The 23,668-nt window shown below is 49.2% G+C and overlaps 1 protein-coding gene across 2 annotated transcripts in view; it reads left to right on the top strand.

The window, feature by feature from the left end:
* The window catches only part of LOC149362409 (uncharacterized), a 159,067-nt gene extending 149,857 nt beyond the window's left edge, over positions 1-9,210 (top strand). For both annotated transcript variants that reach the window (XM_089573001.1, XM_089572999.1), the window contains exon 7: positions 8,997-9,210. In XM_089573001.1, coding sequence (XP_089429127.1) covers positions 8,997-9,074 — 78 coding nt within the window. In that variant the 3' untranslated portion in view covers positions 9,075-9,210. The remainder of the gene's footprint in view (positions 1-8,996) is intronic.
* Positions 9,211-23,668: the final 14,458 nt, after the last annotated feature.

The raw sequence follows: 23,668 nt of genomic DNA, 5'->3' as shown, positions 1-23,668 counted from the left end.
GTGTCGTCAGATAAAGTGTCAATGTTAACATCCCCCCAAAAATAAAGACTACCTATTTCTATTACAACCCACCACTAAATATTCCAAGTGTTCTAGGAAATGCGGCTTGTATCCAGTGGGTGGCCAGTACAGAGTAGAAACTTGAAATGAGCTCGTTCCCACCACTAAGCACACTACCAACACTCAAGAAAACTAGTGAATCGTCTTAAGTAGTAAGCTGGTGAACCAATTTTTAATAACCCGCCACGGTGGCTTACTGGTTATGGTGCTCGGTTGCTGACCCGAAAGACGTGGGTTCGATCCCGGCCGCGGGGGTCGAATTTCGATGGAAGCAAAACTCTAGAGGCCCGTGTTCTGTGCGATGTCAGCGCACGTTAAAGAACCCCAGGAGGTCGAAATTTCCGGAGCCCTTCACTATGGCGTCTTTCATAGTCTGAGTCGATTTGGGACGTTAAACCGCATAAGCTATAACCAAACCTGATTTTTAATAATTAGCTTTTTGACTAGTAGATTTTTGCATCTGGTTACCATCAGATACTTGTAGGCGGTCGTTAGTAATAGCCACATCAGTTTTTAGAATTTCGAAAGCGCGATTACCGTGGCCGCTGTGGCTCGACGATATCTGGCTGCATCGTTCGAAAATACATGTGCTTTAGAAAGCGTGCAGGCAAAACAACCCCTCCATTGCACGTAGCTGGTCGAAAATGCCAACTTTTCTCGAGCCACAACGCCAAGGGTAATCGCGTTTTAGAAATTTTAAAAACTGGTATGGCTATTACTTACGACCGGCTACCAATCTCTGATTGCAACTAGGGCCTAACTGTACTAGTTAAATGTTGATTATTAAAAATTAGTTAAGCAGCTTACTTCCTGAGACGATCCAGCGGTTTTCTGGTGTCCGTCAAAACTGATAATACTGTGCCCCAAAAGCTATATTTGAACCCAAAAAAGCTTGTTTTCCAAAAAGTTTTAAAGTGTTTGCTGAAACGCCCAGCATGTAACTATTCCTCATAGTCCACGCACCACGAAAATGATATGCACACTTGTGCTGAAGATAAATCACCAGGCAGCTGCCTCTGCCTGTTCTGTCTGAGCACATCCGTATGTAATTCTTGAATGTCGGGGGCGGGTCAGCTTCCTTCATTCATGTTCCCGTAAACATGAATGCATCAGAATTTATTTGAAGGGAGTTTATGCAACTGTCGAAATCATGTTGTTTCTTAGTCATGCTACGGGTATTGAAGTGTATATTAAGGAAAAACACCAATTTAAATCGCCAAGTTGTTTTATTAGTTCGGACAATTAAAAACTGACCGATGTCGTGTTAAACATGGCGCTTAATAATTGAAGAGACCGGACCCATACAGTACCGTTTCTGATTAATTGATGCAGGCAAGGTCATCTTCCTTCGCAGTTCGTGCAGCCGCCGCGGTGGCTCAGCGGCTATGGTGCTCGGCTGCTGACCCGAAAGACGCGGGTTCGATCCCGGCCGCGGCGGCTGGAATTTCTTTGGAGGAGAAATTCTAGAGGCCCGTGTACTGTGCGATGTCAGTGCACGTTAAAGAACCCCAGGTGGTCGAAATTTCCGGAGCCCTCCACTACGGCGTCTCTCATAGCCTTAGTCGCTTTGGGACGTTAAACCCCATAAACCAACCAAACCAAGCAGTTCGTGCAGCAACGGACAATTCATCCTTGCGCGCAAAAGTTTCACCTTAGCTGAGCCACACGTACTTCCATCCGACCTTTTTTTTTCTGCACAACGGCAGCACCAGGGAGGTGCTTGTTGTGTCGCGTCAATGTTCGTTCACGTGAATAGCAGTGCTTGTGTCCTCAAATCCTACATCACTGATGACAGCTCGTTTTTTGTTGGTCTTGGTAATCAGCACGTTACGGTTGGTTCGCGATACGAACCGACTGACCATGTTCATATCCTGCTTTCGGGCCGTCGACATCCGATATCATATGTCGATATCAGCGTCGGCTAAAGTTTAGTCCACAAGTTCACCATCTTTTTTTTTATTACGGCGGTCGAGTCAAGATCCTCTGCACGCCCTTAATTTTCAGGTTGTTACTCCTTTGATATTGTTCGAGCTCTACGACTTTAATTCCAAGCCTCTCGTTTTCAGCTTTCAGGTGTTCACTCTGTTTGGTTGGTGTTTTCATTTCCGCTCGCAACACCTAATGCCAGTTGTCTTAACTTCATCACAGGTGTCACTGCAAAAGCGTAAACTGTCTTTGACTGCCATCATATGAGCACGCATTTCTCTACGAAATTCAGGTAACAAGCTCGCGAGGTCCTTTTCGTCGTCCTTTCCCACTGCGCTTCCACGTCAAAAAGCAGTAAAAAAGATCCAACTTTCTACGTTTGTCTGACAGCACTGCGACAAGCAAGTGAGTTACTATTCAGTATTAAATTCGATTTTGCTTACTGCAAAGGTGTAGAGGAGCGCTTAGTTTATTTGCTCGCTGAATGCATTGCTGCCGGACTGAACGGTGAAGCAGGGATTCCGAGATTTTGTAGGCGGATATCATGCTGCTCCGTCAACGCAGTCACCGGCGAAGAACGCGGAAGCAAAAAAAAAAAAAGATACGCAATAGGTTGCTCTGACCTCTACTGTGTGTGGCCATGGGGCGTAGGTAGTCTGCGTCGTTCTGGCTGTCCATCCTGCTGAACCAAAGGCCTTAGAACAAGTGGCTGCAAAGATATGCAGCATGTTTAGTCGACTTGCTGGCCGAGTGCACTGCTGCCGGACTGATCGAAAAATTGATAAGGCCTGGACTGATGCTGCATTACTAAAGCGCATTAAGAAGAAAAATCTGTTCAACAAATCTCTCGGATGCAAATACGGCAAGTTTGAATAATTCAAGTAGTTTCGCAACGAATCAAGAATCGTAACAAATTCACAGTCTTAGAATTTTTTCTACTTAGCGTATTGCCTTTCGTTAAATGTGTGAGTTCGTCGATTAAGCGTTCTGTAATTTTATCTTTTATTTTAGTCCCGCTGTCGGCAACAGCGTCCATCCATTTTCACCCTCTACATCTTCCCTTCTGCCATCGCTGCCCCTGCATTTGTTTGTCTTACCTTTCTCTCCTGGCCGCTTCGATCGGTGACCTTGCATCTTGCTTCCTCCACGCGACTGTCCGGGTTGTGCTCCGTATAACTGCTAACGCCTTAGAACCAGCGGATCTGTGGTTCACTTATTAGTTTTTTGCGTATTGCTCGCTTGCCATGGCCCCTGGAGCGTATATATTGCCGCGTCTACAACAATAGCCGCTCGGCGGCTGTTCGGCACGCAGCTCGTGCGCCACGCTGTTCGCTGCTGAAGAAGACGAAACCTGGACGTTCCATCCTGGCCGTCTCGGTGTGGGCTGGCATCATATCGGTTTTGGCGTTCCTCTGCCGTCTGGACGCCTGTACCAACTGCTACGTGACACTGGTGGAGGTTGCGGGCTCGACGTCCCATGTCCAACACCTCTTCAGACAGCCGCTCATCGAGTCCCGACCAGCTACCCCTTGTTTGCACGCCCGTTCACCGCAGCAGCCGCCGCCTCCTGGGACTGGTCCCAGAGTTTGGTCTCCTCCCAAAAGCGGCACGCACTCATCGACCTGGTGAGCATACCACCATGGCGCAGGCTAGCGCTTCCCACTTGACGCTACAGCAACCCCGCTTGCCAGCCAGCTTCCATGGCGTCGCTTTCGAAGACGTTGAAGACTGGCTTGACCAGTTTGAGCGGGTTGCCGATTTCAACCAATGGACCCCTGCGCAGAAGCTGCGGAACGTGTATTTCGCCCTCGAAGACGGAGCCAAGATTTGGTTCGAGAACAGGGAGACCGATCTCCAAAGCTGGGATACCTTCCGCCAGCAGGTCCGGGACACCTTTGCTAGCACGGACCGCCGGGATCGTGCGCGGCACCTTCCGGACGCTCGCGTACAAAAACCTAATGAGAGCGTGGCCATGTTCGCCGAGGATGTGACCCGTCTTTGTCGTCGCGCTGACCTAGATATGGTGGAATCCACGAAGCTCCGCCACCTGATGCAAGGTGTGAAGGACCAACTCTTTGCTGGTTTGGTCCGAAATCCCCCGCAGACGGTAGCCGACTTCATCAAAGAGGCGACCGCCATTGAGCGGGCCTTGCAGCAGCGCTGGCGCCGAAATGACTCCTTGTGCGGTGAGCCAAGCGCCAGTGCGGCTTCCTTGAGCGTGTCCAGCGACAATGCGTCGCTTCGTGAGCTCATGCGCGCGGTGGTCCGTGAAGAGCTGCAAAAACTGACCCTTGCCTCGTCTGATCCGACGGCTGCGGCTCTTACCGAGGTTGTGCGCGGTGAGATTCGCCAAGCATTTTCACCGCCTCCTCCAGTCATGCCGGAGCCACGCCCCATGAGCTACGCCGCGGCTCTCCGTTCCGAGTTGCCACCTGTGCAACGCTTGCCGTACCATCCGCCGCCGCCAACCGCTCCGCCACCGTCATTCTACCAGCGGCCTCAGCGAGGCCCTGCCATGCGTCCAGCGGCCCGGAAGGCGGCTGTTTGGCGCACTTCTGATCAGCAGCCGCTCTTACCATTGCGGGGAAGCCGGCCACCTGTATCGCCGTTGCCCCTACCGTGAAATCGGCCTCCGGGGTTTCCCACGTGACGCACCCTGTCCCCGTTTCGGTTAGCGACCCCACGAATTAGAGGAGTACCTTGCTGCCCATGACACCACCTCTACCCGCCGACCCCGATCTCCGTCTCCCGCACGCATCACGTCGCCCAGCCGCCAGGCTTTCTCAAATGGACTGCAGGGCCGGTCTCCAAGCCCGCGCCGGGGAAACTGAAAGCGGCGACCTCAGGGGGGAAGGTTGCTGACAGCGGATATAACGAAGACCCCCGAACGCCGCCGGAACGCGATGCCGAGATCCCGATGCCGCCGCAGCCCGATTCTGTGAACCCGAGTTTCCCTGACACCGATGCAGTTAGCGCCGACCTCCGCATTCACGTTGACGGGCACCCAGTGACTGCTTTAGTCGATACAGGCGCGGACTTTTCGATTATAAGCAAGCACCTCGCGGATCGCCTCAGCAAGGTAAAGACAGCATGGGATGGACCTCAAATTCGTACTGCTGGCGGTCACCTCATGACGCCTGTCGGAAGATGCACTGCTCGAGTCACCATTGCCAATTCTGCTTTTGTTGGCACTTTTGTTGTTCTGCCGCACTGCTGCAAAGACCTGATCCTCGGAATGGACTTCTTGCTTGAGCATGGTGCCATCATAAACCTTCCCGATCGTCTGGTAACATTTTCGACCCCTGGAACGATTTCAGCCGACACCGAACCACGCAGAGTGGCCCTGCGCATAATCGACGCCTATGTGACCGTGCCTCCGCGATCCTGTGCCCTCGTTACCGTCATTTGGGGCGACCGGTGCAGTGCTGACGGCGTAGCAGAACAGAACACTGCGCTTGTGCTCTCTCATGGGGTCTGCATCGCGAGAGGTATCGTCACGCTAGGGAACGGCCTGGCAGATGTCCTTCTAACGAATTTCGGGACCGAACGGCAACACATCGCCAAGGGCACTGCGGTCGCATACTTCGAGGGCATCGCCGAAATTAACGACTGCCTTGCCCTCCCGAGCGAAACGTCCAATTCTTGCACACCTCAGCTGATCCTCGACGTGAACCCAGGCTTACCCCCAGCCGATAGGGAGAGCCTATTCGGCCTACTGCATCAGTTCCAAGACTGTTTCTCGTCTACGTCGGCAGTCAAACAGATGCCTCTCGCTAAGCACCGCATCATTACAGACTACAGTACCCGACCAATTCGACAAAACCGATACCGTGTCTCACTGCGGGAGCCTGAAGCCATAGCTGAACAAGTCAAAGAGATGCTGCAGGGTGGTGTTATTCAGCCGTCGATGAGCCCGTGGGCTTCGCCTGTGGTTTTGGTTAAGAAGAAGGATGGTAGTCTGCGATTTTGCGTTGACTTCCGGAAGCTTAACCAGGTTACCAAGAAAGACGTCTACCCGTTACCACGCATTGACGACTCTCTTGACCGGCTGCGGCACGCGCGCTACTTTTCTTCGCTGGACTTAAAAAGTGCTTACTGGCAGATCGAAGTTGACGAGCGGGATCGCGAGAAGACAGCGTTCGTGACGCCGGATGGCCTTTATGAGTTCAAGGTCCTTCCTTTCGGTTTGTGTTCAGCTCCGGCAACATTTCAGAGAATGATGGACGCTGTTTTGTCGGGCCTGAAATGGCAGACGTGCTTGGTATACCTGGACGACGTTGTTGTATTTTCGCCAACGTTCGAAGAACACCTCCAGCGCCTCTTGACCGTGCTACAGGCTATAAGATCTGCCGGCCTGACGTTGAAGCCCGAGAAATGCCACTTTGGTTATGAGGAGCTCCTTTTCCTGGGCCATGTCGTCAGCCATCGTGGAGTCCGGCCGGATCCTGCTAAAACAGCTGCCGTCGCCAACTTTCCCACTCCTTCGGACAAGAAAACGGTCCGGCGTTTTTTGGGCCTTTGCGCGTATTACCGGCGGTTCGTTGCCAACTTTTCCCGACTTGCTGCACCGTTGACACATCTTAGAAGAGAGGACGTCCCATTCGCGTGGACAGAACAGCAGCAGCAGGCATTTGATGAATTACGGCGACGCTTGCAAACCACGCCTGTCCTTGGTCATTTCGATTCTCGTGCGGAGACTCTCGTCCACACAGATGCCAGCAACGTGGGTCTCGGTGCCGTACTCGTCCAGTGGCAGGACGGCGCTGAGCGCGTAATAGCATACGCCAGCCGCACTCTGTCTCGTGCTGAATCTAACTATTCCACGACCGAAAAAGAATGCCTTGCCGTGGTATGAGCTGTGACAAAATTTCGACCTTACCTGTACGGCCGGCATTTTCAAGTTGTAACCGACCACCACTCTCTCTGCTGGTTGACGAACTTACGGGATCCCTCTGGCCGCCTTGCGCGTTGGAGCTTACGCCTTCAGGAGTTTGACAAGTCCATCGTGTATAAATCAGGGCGCCAGCACAACGATGCCGACTGCTTGTCCAGATATCCAGTCGAGGCTGCGCGCGACGACGACGAACCGGACTTTCCTCTCATCGCAGCCGTAGACGCAGCGACTATTTCCAGTCAGCAACGTGAGGACCCTGCGCTGAAACCTCTCATCGACTTCCTAGAAGCACGTACCACGGAGGTTCCCCAGCCCTTCGCAAGAACCCAGTCCTCCTTTTGTCTGCGCAACAACGTGCTGAACAAAGCCAACTTTTCTCCAACCGGAAGCGACTACCTCCTCGTCGTTCCAGCGAATCTCCATGAAGAAATCTTGCAGGCGTGTCACGACGAGCCCACCGCAGGTCACCTCGGCTACGCCCGCACTCTGGCTCGGATAAAAATAGCTATTACTGGCCTAAGCTTGCGGCGACTGTACGACACTATGTGCGCACGTGCCGTAATTGTCAACGACGAAAAACACCCCCTGTCAAGCCAGCTGGACTTTTACATCCCGTTCAAGTGCCCAGACTCCCGTTTGAGCAAGTTGGCATGGACCTTCTTGGCCCTTTTCCAACTTCATCTTCGGGAAACCGGTGGATTATCGTCGCCACTGATTACCTTACGCGCTACGCTGAAACCAAGGCTCTCCAGCGCGGCACAGCAGCCGAGGCTGCGAAATTTTTCGTGGAACGCATCGTCCGCCGGCATGGCGCTCCAGCACTAATTATCACGGATAGAGGCACCGCTTTCACTGCCAAACTCTTGGAATCCCTCATGCGGCTGAGTGGCACTACTCACAGGAAAACAACCGCCTACCATCCCCAGACGAATGGCCTGACCGAGCGCCTCAACAAAACTCTCGTCGACATGCTGCCCATGTATGTTGACGTTGAGCATCGATCTTGGGACGATATCCTGCCATATATTACTTTCGCGTATAACACGGCTCAACAGGAAACCACGCGGAGGACGCCCTTCTGTCTGTTGTACGGCCGCGAAGTGTCGACAATGTTGGAAGCAATGCTGCCCCATGATGGCCGCGACCCCGACGTTGGCGCCGAGGAGTTCACGCTTCGCGCAGAAGAAGCTCGACAACTTGCAAGAGTGCGCATCCTGAACCAACAAGACCGTGACGCCCGACGTTACAACCGCCGCCACAGACTGATGACGTTCGCCCCGGACGACAAAGTGTGGGTATGGACCCCCATTAGACGCCGTGGTCTTTCAGAAAAACTGCTCAAGCAGTATTTCGGCCCCTACCGAGTTCTCCGTCAGCTAAGCGACGTAACCTATGAAGTTCTCCTGGATGGGGCTTCCCGGACTACTCGCCGTCAGCAGAGACCAGAGATTGTTCATGTAGTGCGGATGAAGCCCTATTTTTAGCGAGACATTCAGTGACTAAGTGCTGTGCGTTACTCTGTTTTTTTTTGTTCCTTTCTCCCTATTTTCTTGCTAAAGCATCGGGCCGATGCTCTTTCCGAGAGGGAGGGTAATGCCGCGTCTACAACAATAGCCGCTCGGCGGCTGTTCGGCACGCAGCTCGTGCGCCACGCTGTTCGCTGCTGAAGAAGACGAAACCTGGACGTTCCATCCTGGCCGTCTCGGTGTGGGCTGGCATCATCTCGGTGTTGGCGTTCCTCTGCCGTCTGGACGCCTGTACCAACTGCTACGTGACAATATGCGCGTTTGATAAATTCAGATGGCTGGAACGTTATAAATGTGCTTACTTTTACACAAGGGCGCATATCTTCATTCCATATCACAGTAGAAGGACATCGGGAGAAGCCTAAAAGAAAACGCTAAATAACAATGCGAATGTCGCTCGTCCTCGTAGCGGCGAATGAACAACCGCGATGCCCTCCCGAGCGTGGTTTCGAAAGTTACCGCTAGGCGGCTTTGAGTGGCACCCCTGTAGGCGGTCCACTGGGAATATAGACCAAGTTTCTGCATGCTGACTTGCACAAGTCAGATCCAGGTGCATACAGCTATACGATGACGTTTTCTTTTTATTGCAGCTCGCAGGATCCGTCATCACTTACTCCGTGATTCTCGTGCAGACTAGCGACAGCGTCGAGAATCGCGCAACTAATTGATCAAATTATAGCTCATTTACAAAAAACTGACTATTCGGCTTACCACAATAAGGTCTGACGACCAGAGCTCCCATGTTGTTCGTTGCCCGGCATATGCTGTCGAAGTACGTTGCTAATAAATGTAATCGCTGCCGTGTGCGCTTCTTTTATTGTATCAATGTTTACGTTCCGAAAACATGTCTCTAGAATGAGAGGAGTGGTAAGCAGACGTTTCAAGAGGCGCTCTTGAGCGTGCACCAAAATTTGAGAGTACGGACATATTTTCAACGCTCCGCGGTCGAAATGAGACTGTCCCGACCAGCGGGTGCGTAGTCCGCTATGCTGACTGCAGTTCAAAGCGTGGTAACTGCAGAGCCGCCGCGGGGGAGGCTATGCATATCATTTAGGCACAAAATGCGATAAATTTATGAAAGCAAAGGCGCAGAAGGTGGCTTGAGGCAGACTGCTCTAGCCTGGTAGAAAGGATCAGAGTAGATGACGGTAAAGCAGAGTACAGGTATGTTTTTTGGAATACAACTAATGTGCTCTGCCCAGGTGGTAGACATGAGAGACGCAGGACAAGACAAAAGGAGGAACACACACCAAACCGCTGGACTTGCAACTGCAGTTGCAAGTACAGCGGTGTGGTGTGTGTTCCTCCTTTTTTCTTGTCCTGCGTCTGTGTTCCGCTGGTTCCACCCTGACAACATTATGAACCAACTAGCCCAGGAATTTACGCTCCTAGACATGTCTCGAGCTGCGTGGCAAGCAAAGCGAGGCTCTGATTATCTCTTTACACCGCGGGAGAAAACACTAAGCACTTACTCAAAGGTTCTTGTAAGCTTTACGAGGTGTCACAAAGCTAGAGAGAGAGAGAGAGAGCAAATAAACGTGTTTAATCCGGCCAGTTGGGCGTTAGGAATGCACGACCGCTTTGACTAATAAACAGAAGTCCCAGAGGTCAGGGACTGCAACAAGTGTTTTTTGAGGATCCCTCCTAATTCTATATACAATTGATTTTTTCCCGTACAATATAACACGGTCTAGATTCTTTTATTCCGTCTAATCTGCGTATTTTACACGAAGGGATTATTTTACGACGTCTCGGCGCCGTTTCCCATATTTCATGTTAAGGAAACAGTGCATTCAATCGAAGCGAAAAGGAAGTTATTTCTCTTCATGTAGGAATAACATTTCCAGTACATATATTACGGGGTGAAACGAACAACGGTAGCCATCACTAGAAGCAAGGAGACAGATGTGAAGGTAAGTCTTGTGTTTCACTGCACACTCATCATTGAAAAACAAATATGAACCTTATATCACTGTTAAACGACATCCTGTTTGCCGAAGGCCACCGGAAGTAGAGTTTATATTTCATGAAAAGATCCAGAATAAATGAGCTAAAAAATATGGGTTTCTGGGGTTTAACGTCCCAAAGCGACTATAGCCATGAAGGATACCGTAATAGATTGCTCCAAATAATTTCGACCACCTGGGGTTCCTTAAGCCTAAACTGACATCGCACAGTTCACCGGCCTCTATAGAGCGTTTCGCCTCCATCGAAATGCGACCGCCGTGACCGGGATCGAACGCGTGTCATTCGGGTCAGCATCCAAGCACCATAACCACTGAACCACTGCGGCGGCTTAGTTTAAAGAGTCTAGATCGCCGAGATTTATCCAGTCGAGCAATTACGTAAAACCCCACAATTACTGAGCATACGAAAGGTTTCGGACGTAATTTGATATCTCGCAGTTGACTCCTAACTAGTACGCCTGCGACACCTGAACCTTTCAGATAGTTTTATAGTCTTTTGCCGGAACTTATTGGAAAGCTGCTAAGTTCTTGAGCCGGCCTTTCAGCATTGTGCTTTCTTCCACCTGGAAGGGTCGAGACAGTCTCGGCCGATGTCGCCCCAGACGCCCAACGAGCACCGGCCTCGACTGAGCCCGTTATGTGTAGTCTGGAACAATAGTGGAAAAACGCAGCTGATGCATTCTCGCATTTCGGCTGCAGAAAATAAGTTTGGAATACAGACGGAACACAGCCAGCTGGAAAAAATAGCGCTGAACAGCCTTGCTGTAAATGGCCAGCATACGGAGCAGTAAAACATCGTTCGATGAGGCGATAGCTTTGACGGCTACATTAATCCCTGCAATAATTGCAACAACAAAGCCCTGGGCACATCATACATCAGATGCTCAAACAAAAGGAGAGTAGTCATCACGCAAGCTAGTGTTTTCTGTCCGCTTGCTTTTTTTTTTGTGCAGTAAACATGAGTCATAATCGACAGCGGAAGCCCGCACTTGCCTTCTGTCGAAGCAGCTTAACAAGAACAAAATGCCACTAGAAGATGAGCAGCACTCATTGGCGTCGGCGAGAAAGGTTTCAGAAGAGGCCAATCCTGAGCGCAGACGTTCGACTGTGCAGAACTCGCAGCATAGCAGTCGTACCTGTGCCTCAGAAGCGACCGCCAACACGACGTGAGAGCGGGCATATTCAAACTTACAGGCGGAAGCAATATGGAAGGGAGCGCGTCGTCGCCGGGCCGATTTTTCGTGCATTGATTTCTTCTCGTTGTGTTCTTGTTGCACCTATGCTGATAATTGAATCAATGATACCAACAATGGGCGCCCCATAATATCTTCATAATTCCCCGCAGGGAGGCGTCTGCAGCATGCAGACGTTGGTGAGTGGCGACACCACGGGGTTAACCCGAGCATCCGCAGGGACATCCCCGCAGGGGGATGATGGTGAACAATGCGTCACCACGGACCCGAGCATCCGCGCTTAGCCGTGCGTGGCATCGCCGTGTCCGGGGAAAAGGGGATCCTGGTGGTTGAGCCGATGCCGAGCGTTTGGACCCTTAAGGCCCCTCGGCGGAGGCAACACACCACTTTGGCCCCAGCTTCCTGTAGACGGCACCTCCGGCCTGACCCGACCGGGGGAAATCGGCAGTCGCCTTTTCCTATCCTCCCCTCTATCTTTCACTTTCCTATCCCTTTCTTACAACTCTCCTGTCTCCTCCTCTTTTCTTTGTTTTTTCCTTTTTCCTGGCGGCGAGGGTTAACCGTGTGTGCCCAACTACCCTGAGTTGAGTCATATTAGGTTATAGTTAAGGTGTACAGCTGGCGTGGGCAGGACTTGCTCGCAAGTTCCTGTCCCGTCCCCTTGTTGGGCTCCATGGTGGGTGGCTGGCACCATGACCGAAAAACTAGAATTTTTATGGCTCCCCCTTTTTCCAAACTAGATCGCTCTCTCAAGAGAGGGCGGAACGAAGCAGAAGAGTTTTTTCAAAAAAGAAAAGTCAGTTTTCCTAAGTACCATGTGATCCATAGTGAAGTACAAGATAAACAAGCTAGAATCCTGTCCCCCTTCCTAGTGTCAAAGTGTTTGACAGAAGCCTTGGGCATTGGCTACAAGGTATCTAAAATGGCTAGCGGTGACTTACTGCTCGAACTGCGTGACAAAGTCCAACACTCAAAACTCGTAAACATTGTATCTGTTGGGGATATTCCTGTCTCCGTGACGTCACACCGATCTCTGAACACCGTCCGAGGCGTTATATCCGAAAATGACTTTGTCCACATCACTGAAAAAGAGATGCTCGAAGGTCTGAGTGACCAAGACGTGATAAATGTTCACAGAATCAAGATCCGGAAGGATAATAAGGAAATAGACACAAAACACATGATCCTGACGTTCAACACCAGCACACTGCCCGACACAATTGAAGTAGGTTATCTGAAAGTTAACGTAAGACCATACATTCCCAACCCTCGCCGATGTTTCAACTGCCAACGGTTCGGTCACGGCTCACAAAGTTGCCGCGGCCGGAAAACGTGCGCGAAATGCGCCTCGAAGGATCATTCTGATCAATGTGACGCAGCCCCGCACTGCGCAAACTGTGAAGGTGACCATGCAGCATACTCCAGGGCGTGTCCGTCCTGGAAAAAAGAAAAGGAGATAATCACCAAAAAGACAAAGGAAAACATTTCATTTAAAGAAGCGAGAAGGCGTTTTGCACTCACCAACTCATTCTCCTTCACAACAAAACAAAACTTCGCCGATGTGGTGCGTGGGCGCGGCGCACCACACCAGGCTTCGGCACCTGTCCCGGTCACACGTAGTGAGCCTGGGGCGGGGCCATCCGCGCCGTCTGGTGGAGTAGCTCACGCTACTCTGCCAACTCCAAGTCAGGCTGCGCAGACCCCCGGGTCGGCGGGCCTCAAGACCTCTTCCCACAGGTCGAGGTCAAACTCTAACGTGAACGTGCCTTCTGCACGGTCATCCAGCGCCTCCGCAGAGGCGATGGACACGACCCCGGGCAGCCCCGCGCCGTCCACGTCGGACGGTCGGCGGAGCTCTCTGGATCGATCAAAAAAAGACAGGCCCCGAGTCACGGGGCCATCAAAAACTTGATCTAGTTTTTCACCCGATACAAACACAAAAATAAGATGGCTTTCATAATACAATGGAATTGTAGAGGACTTTTACACAATTACAGTGACATAAAAGACATACTAGGAGCACATGCTCCTGTCGCCTTATGTCTACAGGAAACAAATTTAGGTCCCCAAAAAAATAACTTTCTAAAGAATTACACTGTTTTCCGCCGCGATCGGGAACAGGCGAGCCGACTATCGGGAGGCGTAGCCATCATAGTGAAAAGCGGCGTCCCGGCTCGAGAGCTTAAACTAAAAACAAGACTTGAAGCTGTCGCAGCCACTCTGGTTGCCCATAAAACCATCACAGTGTGCTCACTATATATCGATCCGCACTTTAATTTAACACTACATGACTTAGAGGATCTTTTAGAGCAGCTACCAGAGCCATACCTGGTAGTTGGAGATTTTAATGCACATTCACATTTTTGGGGAAGTGAAAAAACTGACGCTAGAGGCCATCTCGTAGAGCATTTTATTTTATGCAATGACGTCTGTTTCCTCAACTCTAATAAGCCTACATACTGCTCCCCAACCTTGGGGAAAATGAGTGTTTTAGATTTGTCTTTTAGTTCACCGTCTGTTTTTAACGATTTTAACTGGAGTGTTTTAGACAATCCATATGGAAGTGATCATCTCCCTGTCGTAATAAGTCTTTCATCCTCGCTAACAGTTATTCCCACAAAACCACGGTGTTGGAAGCTAAATTTAGCTGACTGGCAACTTTTTACAGCACAAGCTACATTAGAGAAAATAGTTTTAGAAAATGTTGACATCAATGAGATAAATGAAAAATTCACGAATTGTATCTTAGCTGCCGCACATTTAGCTATTCCTCAATCCTCTGGAATAGTAAAACAAAATCACAAATACTGGCACACAAAAGAATGTAAAGATGCAAAAAAGAAACAAAACAAAGCCTGGGGCATTTTTCGGAGATATCCAACACATGACAATCTCATAAACTTTAAAAAAGCAAGAGCAAAAGCACGATACATCAGACGCAACGCAGAAAGGGCATCATGGCAACAGTACATATCCTCGATAAACAGCTCAATAACATCCAAAAAAATGTGGGAGCAGGTGCGGAAATTCACTGGAAATTTTACTCCTTTCACATTTCCAATGCTAACAACACCCGGTACTCAAACAACATTAGAAGAGCAGGCCAACATATTGGGTGAGCATTTTGCTACAGTATCAAGCTCAGCCAACTACACACACTCCTTTCAAAAGCACAAAACAATACAAGAAAAACAAAAACTTCCCTTCAGAACATGCATACATGAAGACTACAATCAGCTTATTACAATGCAGGAACTAAACACAGTACTAACATCCGGTAAAAAGACAGCACCAGGCCCAGACAATATACATTATGCCATGCTTGCTCACCTCTCTGAGACTGCCATAGAGGCTCTCCTAAAATTTTTCAATAAAATATGGATGAGTGGAGAAATCCCCCAAGCATGGAGAGAAGCAATCATAGTACCCTTTCTAAAACCTGGCAAACCACCAACTAGTCCCACCAGTTACAGGCCAATAGCACTCACTAGCTGTATAGCAAAATCATTCGAAAGCATTCTAAACATCAGACTAACCTTCACACTTCAGTCCCGGCAACTTTTAGATATACACCAATGCGGGTTTAAAAAGGCATGTTCCACAACTGATCACCTTGTTCGCTTTGAGAACACAGTCCGGGAAGCGTTCATCCACAAGCAACACTGTATCGGGGTCTTCTTCGACCTGGAGAAGGCTTACGATACCACGTGGAGGTTCGGTATCCTCCGTGACCTAGCGGACCTAGGTATCCGCGGCAGGATGCTGAGCTGTTTGAACGACTTCCTAACCAACCGCACGTTCCGAGTCCGCCTAGGCGCAACCTTCTCCAACACTTTTATACAAGAAACTGGCGTACCCCAGGGGTGCATCCTCAGCACGACCTTATTCATCATCAAAATGAACTCCATAGGAAAAGTAATCCCAAAATCCATAATGTACTCAGTTTACGTAGATGACCTCCAAATAGCATGCACGTCTTCCAGCATATCTACCTGTGAGCGACAGATACAAATAACACTAAATAAACTGGCCACCTGGGCAGATAGAAACGGATTTAGATTTTCTCCTCAGAAAACAGTAGCGGTTCTATTCTCTTTGAGACGAGGCCTACAGGCCGACCCCACACTATATCTAAACCAGACCCCATTACCTGTCAAACAAGAGCATAAATTTCTAGGGGTAACTTTCGATAAAAAGCTCAGTTTCTTGCCACATATAAACAGCCTAAAGAAAAAAGCTTCCCAGGCCCTCAATGTACTGAAACTACTGTCAAGAAAACGCTGGGGGTCTGATAGGGCATGCCTGTTACATATATACCGTTCTCTGGTTCGCTCTAAGTTAGACTATGGGTCCATCGTATATGGCTCAGCAAGACCATCCTACATAAAACGACTGGATCCTATCCACAATCTTGGTTTAAGGTTGTCTTCAGGTGCTTACAGAACTTCACCAATAGCAAGTCTGTATGTGGAAACGAATGAACCTTCCTTAGAAGATCGAAGAACTGCACTAACTTGTACATACATCCTCAAAATCCTTTCACAGCCCAAACATCTCTGTTACCCAATTGTCACGAAATGCCCATCCCGAATGCTCTTCAACAACAAGCCCCATGCAATTAAGCCGTTGCTCTTGCGCTTCGAAGAAAAATGTCAAACCCTGAACATACTAAATGAAATCAAAAATATTGCCCCAAGACACGAAGCGCTACCACCGTGGTACACTCTCCCCACAGTGTGTGATGTCACACTAACACGCTTCAGTAAAACCTGTATGCCACACGACCATATAATACAAGAATATCTAGCACTACAAGAAAAATACAGAAATTACACAGCATTTTATACTGACGGGTCAAAAACTCATGCTCATGTAGGAAGCGCAGTAATACAAGGAAAAAATGAAAATGCAGTACGACTGCCCTCATGTTCTACAGTTTTCACCGCGGAGTGTTATGCTATTAGTGTTGCGGTACAGAAAATAACAAATGAAAACATCAAAAAGAGCATCATTTATACAGATTCACTGAGCGTCCTTACAGCATTAAACTCCAAAAATGCCACAGAGCCACTGATTGGAAGCATCATACACAATATAGTAAAGGTCACAACACGAAAACATGTTATAAAATTCTGCTGGGTTCCCAGTCACGTTGGCATTAGGGATAATGAGAGAGCCGACACGTGTGCTGCACAAGCCAGAGCCATGGAGGTGAAACATGTGGGTTTGCCTCCGAGGGATTACATGAAGTTAGTGCATAGCAAACTAAGAGCCAAATGGCAAGCTTCTTGGGAAAATGAAAGAAACAACAAGCTGCATACTGTAAAGCCTATTTTGAAAGAATGGAAATCATGCCGTCATAAAGAACGTTTTATCGAAGTAATTTTATGTCGTTTACGCATAGGCCACACACACATCACCCATAACTTCTTATTAACAAAAAAAGACAAACCTGAGTGTGAAATGTGTGGTGAGGAGCTCACAGTGAATCACATTTTAATCTCTTGCTCGCATCTCGAAGAACTTCGAAAGAAAATTTTTACGGTATTTTACAATGAACACATTCCATTTCATCCCGCATTACTTTTATGCGAGCAAACACTCGTCGAGTTTTCACTTGTTTGTAAGTTTCTAAAGAAAGCCAATGTTTTAAATTTAATATAATGTAACTTCTATACACTTAACATAACATCATCTAACCTTGTGTTTGGCGCATGATAGCCATAGTTGCTTATGTGCCAAAAAACCCCATATAACTAACTAACTAATATCTTCATAATATAAAGATACTCGTTATTTGTAACCACCTGAAAGCAAGCTTAGCATTTCTACACTGCTCTTCATAAAAGAGAGGATAAAAAAAAATTGGCTAGGGCTTAGCTAAGGTTAAGACCGGATATCTCGAAGCGAAAAGCTGCGGTGATGCTTATGGTTATGCTTTATGATTTAGCCTATAGATACGCTTACGGTTTAGCTTATGATTATGTTGAATGCGCACGCCTATTTTCTGGCAAGTGGTTATATAGCAGGCCTCCGCGATTACCACGCGCTTGCGGCGAACGTCAAACGATGACGCATAGCGCGCGACAGCGTGCGCCTGTTCTATGGGCAAGCGCGCCTTATATACCCCTTCTTTCAAATGCGCACTGCGCACGGCTGCGGCGAAAGGTCAAACAGTGGCAAGGAGGAGAAGCGGCGGCGCACATGCTCTGTAGCTTGCGCCGTGCGTGACGTCACTCGTGCTCCGACATACCCCGGCTCACGCGAAGCGCGGTGTTGACTAGCATAGTGAAGCTTTTCGCTTCAAAAATTACTCACTTAGTGGGACACATTATATTAAGACTTGCTTAAAGTTAAGAATGGTACCTTTTCCTTGCAACTCAATGCGCGCAACACCTATTGCCTTTCTTTCCTGCGCCATGATGGGTATAGCCTAAAGCTTCTGTGAAGACGTATAATCCGCAGTTAGTAAAAAGATGCCCAGGCTTAGCTTGGTTAAGCCAAGAATGCGTTGCATATTGCGCGGTCTTTTTGCGCGAGGTATTGCTTGGCGGCACTCGATTTTCTCAGCAGCTTTTCCTCCGTGACGTCACGCTCCGGCGCAGCGCGCCTAGCGGGAGGAGCGGGAGTCAGGTGGTGGCTGCGGCCGCGCGCGACCGCGCGAGTTGGGGCCCAGCTTTTCCTGTGGCTGTCGTGACGTCACGTCACGTGGTTTGGTGGCTGCCCGGCCGCGCCCAAGGGCCGAACTGAGTGATTGCAATATGCAACGCATAAAAATAATGTCGGCAAGACACTTAAGACCGCTTACGAGTGAGAAGGCGTAAGCTCGCCTGCTCACTTTGTGAACGCAGTCGCCACCCGCTGTGTTAAGACGTAACCAGATGCCACGCAACTATAGCTCTGCATGGTTCTACGTATCCGCCGCCGCTACGCCGCCGCACTCCTGACCTGCACGCGCGCTAACTTCGTGAAGGCAGTCGCTGCCCTACCCCGACCCGCGCTCCGCCTGAAGGGTACGATGCGATGGCGTTAATGCCCATATATGCAGAATTGCTATTTCACTACTTAACATATATAGATCCCTGGCCGCTTTTACACTACTCCTGGCGCAGTGGTGCTAAGGTTAAGCGGTGCGCCACTGCCCTGAGATGGCAGGCGCTACCAGCGATGGAATTGTGCGATTCAGGTTGCCCTACCTGAGCAACCTCGTGCGTCTGATCATTAATTTAACCACCTTGTGCCAAGTTATATGCGGACATCTTTTGTGGGTGCCATCAGGGTCACCCGCACACAAGTACTCACGCACGCACGCACACGTGCGCGGATTTTCTCTTGGGAGGCCTGTGCCTTAATAAAACTTATTACACTGTATTGATGCGGGACTTCAATGCCAAAGTTGGCAAGAAGCAGGCAAGCGATCAGGTCATAGTGGATTATGCGACTGATTATAGGAATAGCAGGGGTGAATTATTAGCAGAGCTGGCCGAATAAAATAGTTTACGGATCATGTATACCTCCTTCCGCAAACGGCAGAACCGGAAGTCATTATCATCATCCTGACTACGCCCACTGCAGGGCAAAGGCCTCTCTCATGTCTCTCTAATTAACCCTGTCCTTTGCCAGTTGCGGGCACCGTATCGCCGCAAACTTCTTAATCTCATCCGCCCACGTAGCTTTCTGCCCTGATCCTGCGCTTGCCTCCTCTTGGAATCCACTAACCAACTAACCCCGTCTCCCGCTTTACTTCCTACGGCGATCGCGATAAAGTGTGAATTTCGGCCACGTATTAGAGAACTTCGTACGCAATCCACAGAAACTAGAAGAATTGAGGAGTTGACGCTGGGAATACTGAAGCGTTCACCAACTCCGTGATTAGGATGCTTTTTGTGGTCTTGTGCAGTACTGGTTTGCTTTAAGGTTGGTTTTTGGTTTATTGTAACGTCCATAAGCAACTCAGGCTATGAGGGATGGCGTAACAGAGAGCTCCGGATACTTTCGACCACCTGGGTTTCTTTAACCTGCAGTCATATCACACAGTACACACCGGGCCTCTAGCGTTTTGCTTCCATCGAGATCCTACCGCCGCGGCCGAGGTCGAGCCCGCGTCTTTCCAGTCAGAGGCCGAAAACCGTAAACACTGAGGCACCGCCGCCTCTTTCGTGGTAGTTCTACGCCCTCTCTGGTCGTGTCTGTCGTATAGCCAAAGGGTTGGTAATGTCACCCTTCCTTGATAACGTGCTCAGTATCCGAGCCGTGTTAATAGATAATTGTCATGTTTATATACCTGCTGGCGGACGAGAATGTGCAACTTGTAGTTTAAGTGGTAAAAGTCTATTAGCCTATAGACTTGGCACTTAGATCACATAAACACAGAGAAATGAGGCCTGGCCTACAGAGGCATTATTGGTAAATAGGGCCGTTAAGTAGTCCCGATCAGGTGAGTAAATGAATTTACTGCACCTGTCTGGTGCAGAAAGTGTTCGAAGAGTGACTGAATATCTACAGCCATTGCCGACTCTACTTCGCGTTTCGATTGGCGGTATCGTAACAAAATAGCATTAGCTTGTTGAGGATTGGCGGGGTCGCAGCGGAGCACCAGAGAGAGAGACGACCAGCGTGCAGGCTTCTAGTTCCGAACTGCCCGTGCAGGGCGTGCGCTCCCAGCACGCGCTGTCCATCTTTATTTTCCTCTAGCGCGCGCTGGTACCGCCGATGATGATGATGATGAAAAGCCTTTATTTAATAAAAGAGGTGAGGCGTTCTTAAAGAGCCCCGCAATGGGTGGATTCCCTATTCCGGGACCCCATTGGTCGAAGCCGCCAGCTTAGCCCTCTTGACCAAAGCCTTTTGGGCCTGAAGGTCCGAGCAGCCAAGCAGGGCCGCCTCCCATTCCTCTCTGGTAGGGTTGGGGTGGGGGGAGAGAGCTGAGTTGCGCTGGCAAGCCCAAACCATGTGGTAGGTGTCAGCCACCTCGCCACAGTGTTTGCACCTGCCAGTGAACGCCTCAGCGCCTGCGCTTTAAAGCGTCGCCGGGCGCTATAAGCTTGCTTAGAACTGGTGCAGTCAGCAAGTGCTTCGTCAAGCAGGCGGCACACGCACACTGAAGCACTGTTTCCATGCGTCTCTTTCTGCGACAGCGCGCTGGCTGACACGCGCTGCATAATTGTGGTTAGTACGCTCGTGCACAGACGCATAGTCATGCGTTTCGAGCAATGTTCCCGACAACGAAACTGCGAGCAAGATTAAGCACGCTAACGCAAGCCCACAGCAGCCTCACTCCTGGCGCGTTATACCCAAGCCGTGCGCTTGTGCGTCGTTCCAGTTGTGACCTCCATAACCATAGCCATGGCGCACGTGCCTGCAGCATATCAAATTCTTAGTCGCTTGGCTGTGTTTGTGACTGGAATATTTAGGTCAAAATTTTAGAACGCTTTTTACTTCAGTCAGGATGCCTTAAGAGCGGCTGGCCTCCCTGTAATCGTTTAAATACGCCTTACTGAGGAGCGCTCAATGAGGCCTCCCCTGGAGCGCCTTTTTCTTGCGGTTGGCACAAAGCTACCTTCATGCTCCCTTCAGTAGAGTTAGTTCTTGGGCTAGTTGGTATACTTGATTTAAACTGATAGTTTTCCAGCGCAACGGCACACGGCCAAAGAAAAGAAGCAGGAAGAGAAGAAAGACGAACACAGCGCTGACTGTCAACTGTTTATTTAGGGACGCGCACACAGCTTAAATACACTCAGACTAGCGCAGGCTCACACCGTGCAAGATAAAGAGGAAAAAAACTTGTTTCACATTTTGATCGCGAAAACTTTGATAGGAACATCTTTTCTGCAGCATACAGATGAACATGATATGCAACATGATACACATGATATGAACATGATACAGAGAGCATGATATGCAAGATAGTTTCGGGAAACAATTGGCTAGGCTTGAGGCCGCCGGTTTCCCTGGGTCGGTTGTCACTGTTGCAGAAGCGCTCTTGAAGAAGTTGGAGCCCGGAACTGGCGAGGTGGCAATAACCCCTCCGCAGGCTAAAGTAAGGCCTGAAGTGATACCATACGTGCACAATGTTTCCCATGGCCCCAAAAAGATGGCAAACCGGCACAACGTGCCGTTGGTCTTCTCAGCCCCTCGGAAGCTTGGCCAGTTGGCCCGACGCATCACAGGTGAAAACAAAAAACCTGGGTGTAAAAAGGGGCACGTGAGCCGCTTTGCGGAATGCGCCACAGGCGTTGTGTACGACATCCCCTTGACGTTTTGCAGATCGTACATCGGGCAAACTGGGCGCTGCATCAACGACCGGCTCAGGGAGCACGCAAGAGACCTAAAGAATGGGGAAGGTGCTAACCTTGTCCAGCACTACGCTGCTTGCAAGGATTGTACACCGGTGTTTTCGGGAGTGAGGATTCTGAGCACAAGCAAATCAAAAACAACCCGTGAAACGATAGATGCATATTATATTCAGAGAGCAGGGTCAGAATATGTCAGCGATACATCAGTTCACCTGTATGCTGCAGAAAAGATGTTCCTATCAAAGTTTTTGAAATAAAGATGTGAAACGAGTTTTTTTTTTCCTGTTTACCTTGCACGATGTGCGCCTGCGCTGGCCTGAGTGTATTTAAGCTGTGTGTGCGTCACTAAATAAACAGTTGACAGTCAGCGCTGTGTTCGTCTTTCTTCTCTTCCTGCTTCTTTTCTTTGGCCGTGTGCCGCTGCGCTGAAAAACTGAGCTTAAATCATGCTCTTTTACCGCGCCCCTTTACCAGTAGGGGAGTTTCACTACATAACTCGCTCTGCGCTGGCGCAGCAGCGCATCTGCGGCGGCTGTGGTGATGCAGAGTGCCCAACGGCAGAGTGAACAGTCGCTGCTGCCGTTGCATGTAAACAATTAAGCGTTGCCGGACCAACTGCGTTTTACTGCCAGGCCATCTAGAACAATGGAACAATACGTGGGAAAATCCCAAAGATGCTCAAAGAAATCCCAAATCCCAAAGAAAGAGGATATGCTCTTAGGAGCATATCCTCGACACCAGCTGCGTGCAAGCGGCTCCTCATCGCTCTGCAGTGCCACCTGACCTAAGAAGCGGCGAAGGACGATTCAAAAATTAGGTGGCGCTTTTCAGCGGTGAATTCAGTTAAGAAAGCATGGAGGGCTAAGAGGTAACTACACCCTGCTTTTTAAGGAGCGTTCTGAAATTTGGCTCTTAGCCTGTTATATGTAGCTCCAGAAGACCAAACGCAGATGTCGTGTTCAGCAAGAACGCACCAACACTGCTTTCCCAATCAGCTGCCATTAAAGATGGACTGCATGGAGACGGAATCGTAACTGATTCAAAACAGCTTTGGGATATTGTTAAGGATATTTTAGGACTTGGACAGAAGAAACGCATCACACCCGATCACCTTTCCGTACAGGTCGTTAATGAATTTAATAGCTACTTTACCAATATCGGTGAATCCCTTGCAAATATAAGATCTCATCTAGTTGCACATCTCCTAACTTACCTATGGCTATCTGCAACAACCTTAACCTAAATGCAATCACAGTGGAGGAAATTATGTGTGTAGTAAGCACACTACCAGTTAATAAATCAGTTGGTCATGACGGTATCCCGACTGCAATATTAAAATATAACATTGACATACTGTGTAACCCACTATGCTATATATTTAACCATGCAATAGAGACAAACTCCTATCCATAAATCCTAGAAGTAGCTAAAGTGATTCCTATTTACAAATCTGGAGATCTAAACGACTCAAGTAGTTATCGCCCGATACCGATACTGAGTGTTATTAATACTGTTTTTGTGAAACTAATTGCCATACAACTAAAAGCATTTCTTAGCGAGAATAATATAATCGCTCATCAGCAACATGGTTTCGTCCCAAACAGGTCAACATCCACAGCCGTTCTCACGCTCTCGCAGTTGATAAATTCATCCCTTCATAATAACGAAATCGCACTTGGAATTTTTTTAGATCTGAAGAAGGTTTTTGACACTGTATCGCATTCAATATTACTGAACAAATTGGCCGCCTATGACATTGTCAATGGCGCACTGCAATTCTTTACAAGTTGCTTATCGTGCCGACAAC

Source organism: Amblyomma mixtum, chromosome 2 (genome assembly GCF_055824585.1).
Source record: "Amblyomma mixtum isolate Tamu chromosome 2, ASM5582458v1, whole genome shotgun sequence".
Taxonomy (NCBI): Eukaryota; Metazoa; Arthropoda; class Arachnida; order Ixodida; family Ixodidae; genus Amblyomma; species Amblyomma mixtum.
This window is presented reverse-complemented; position numbering and strand designations above follow the sequence as displayed.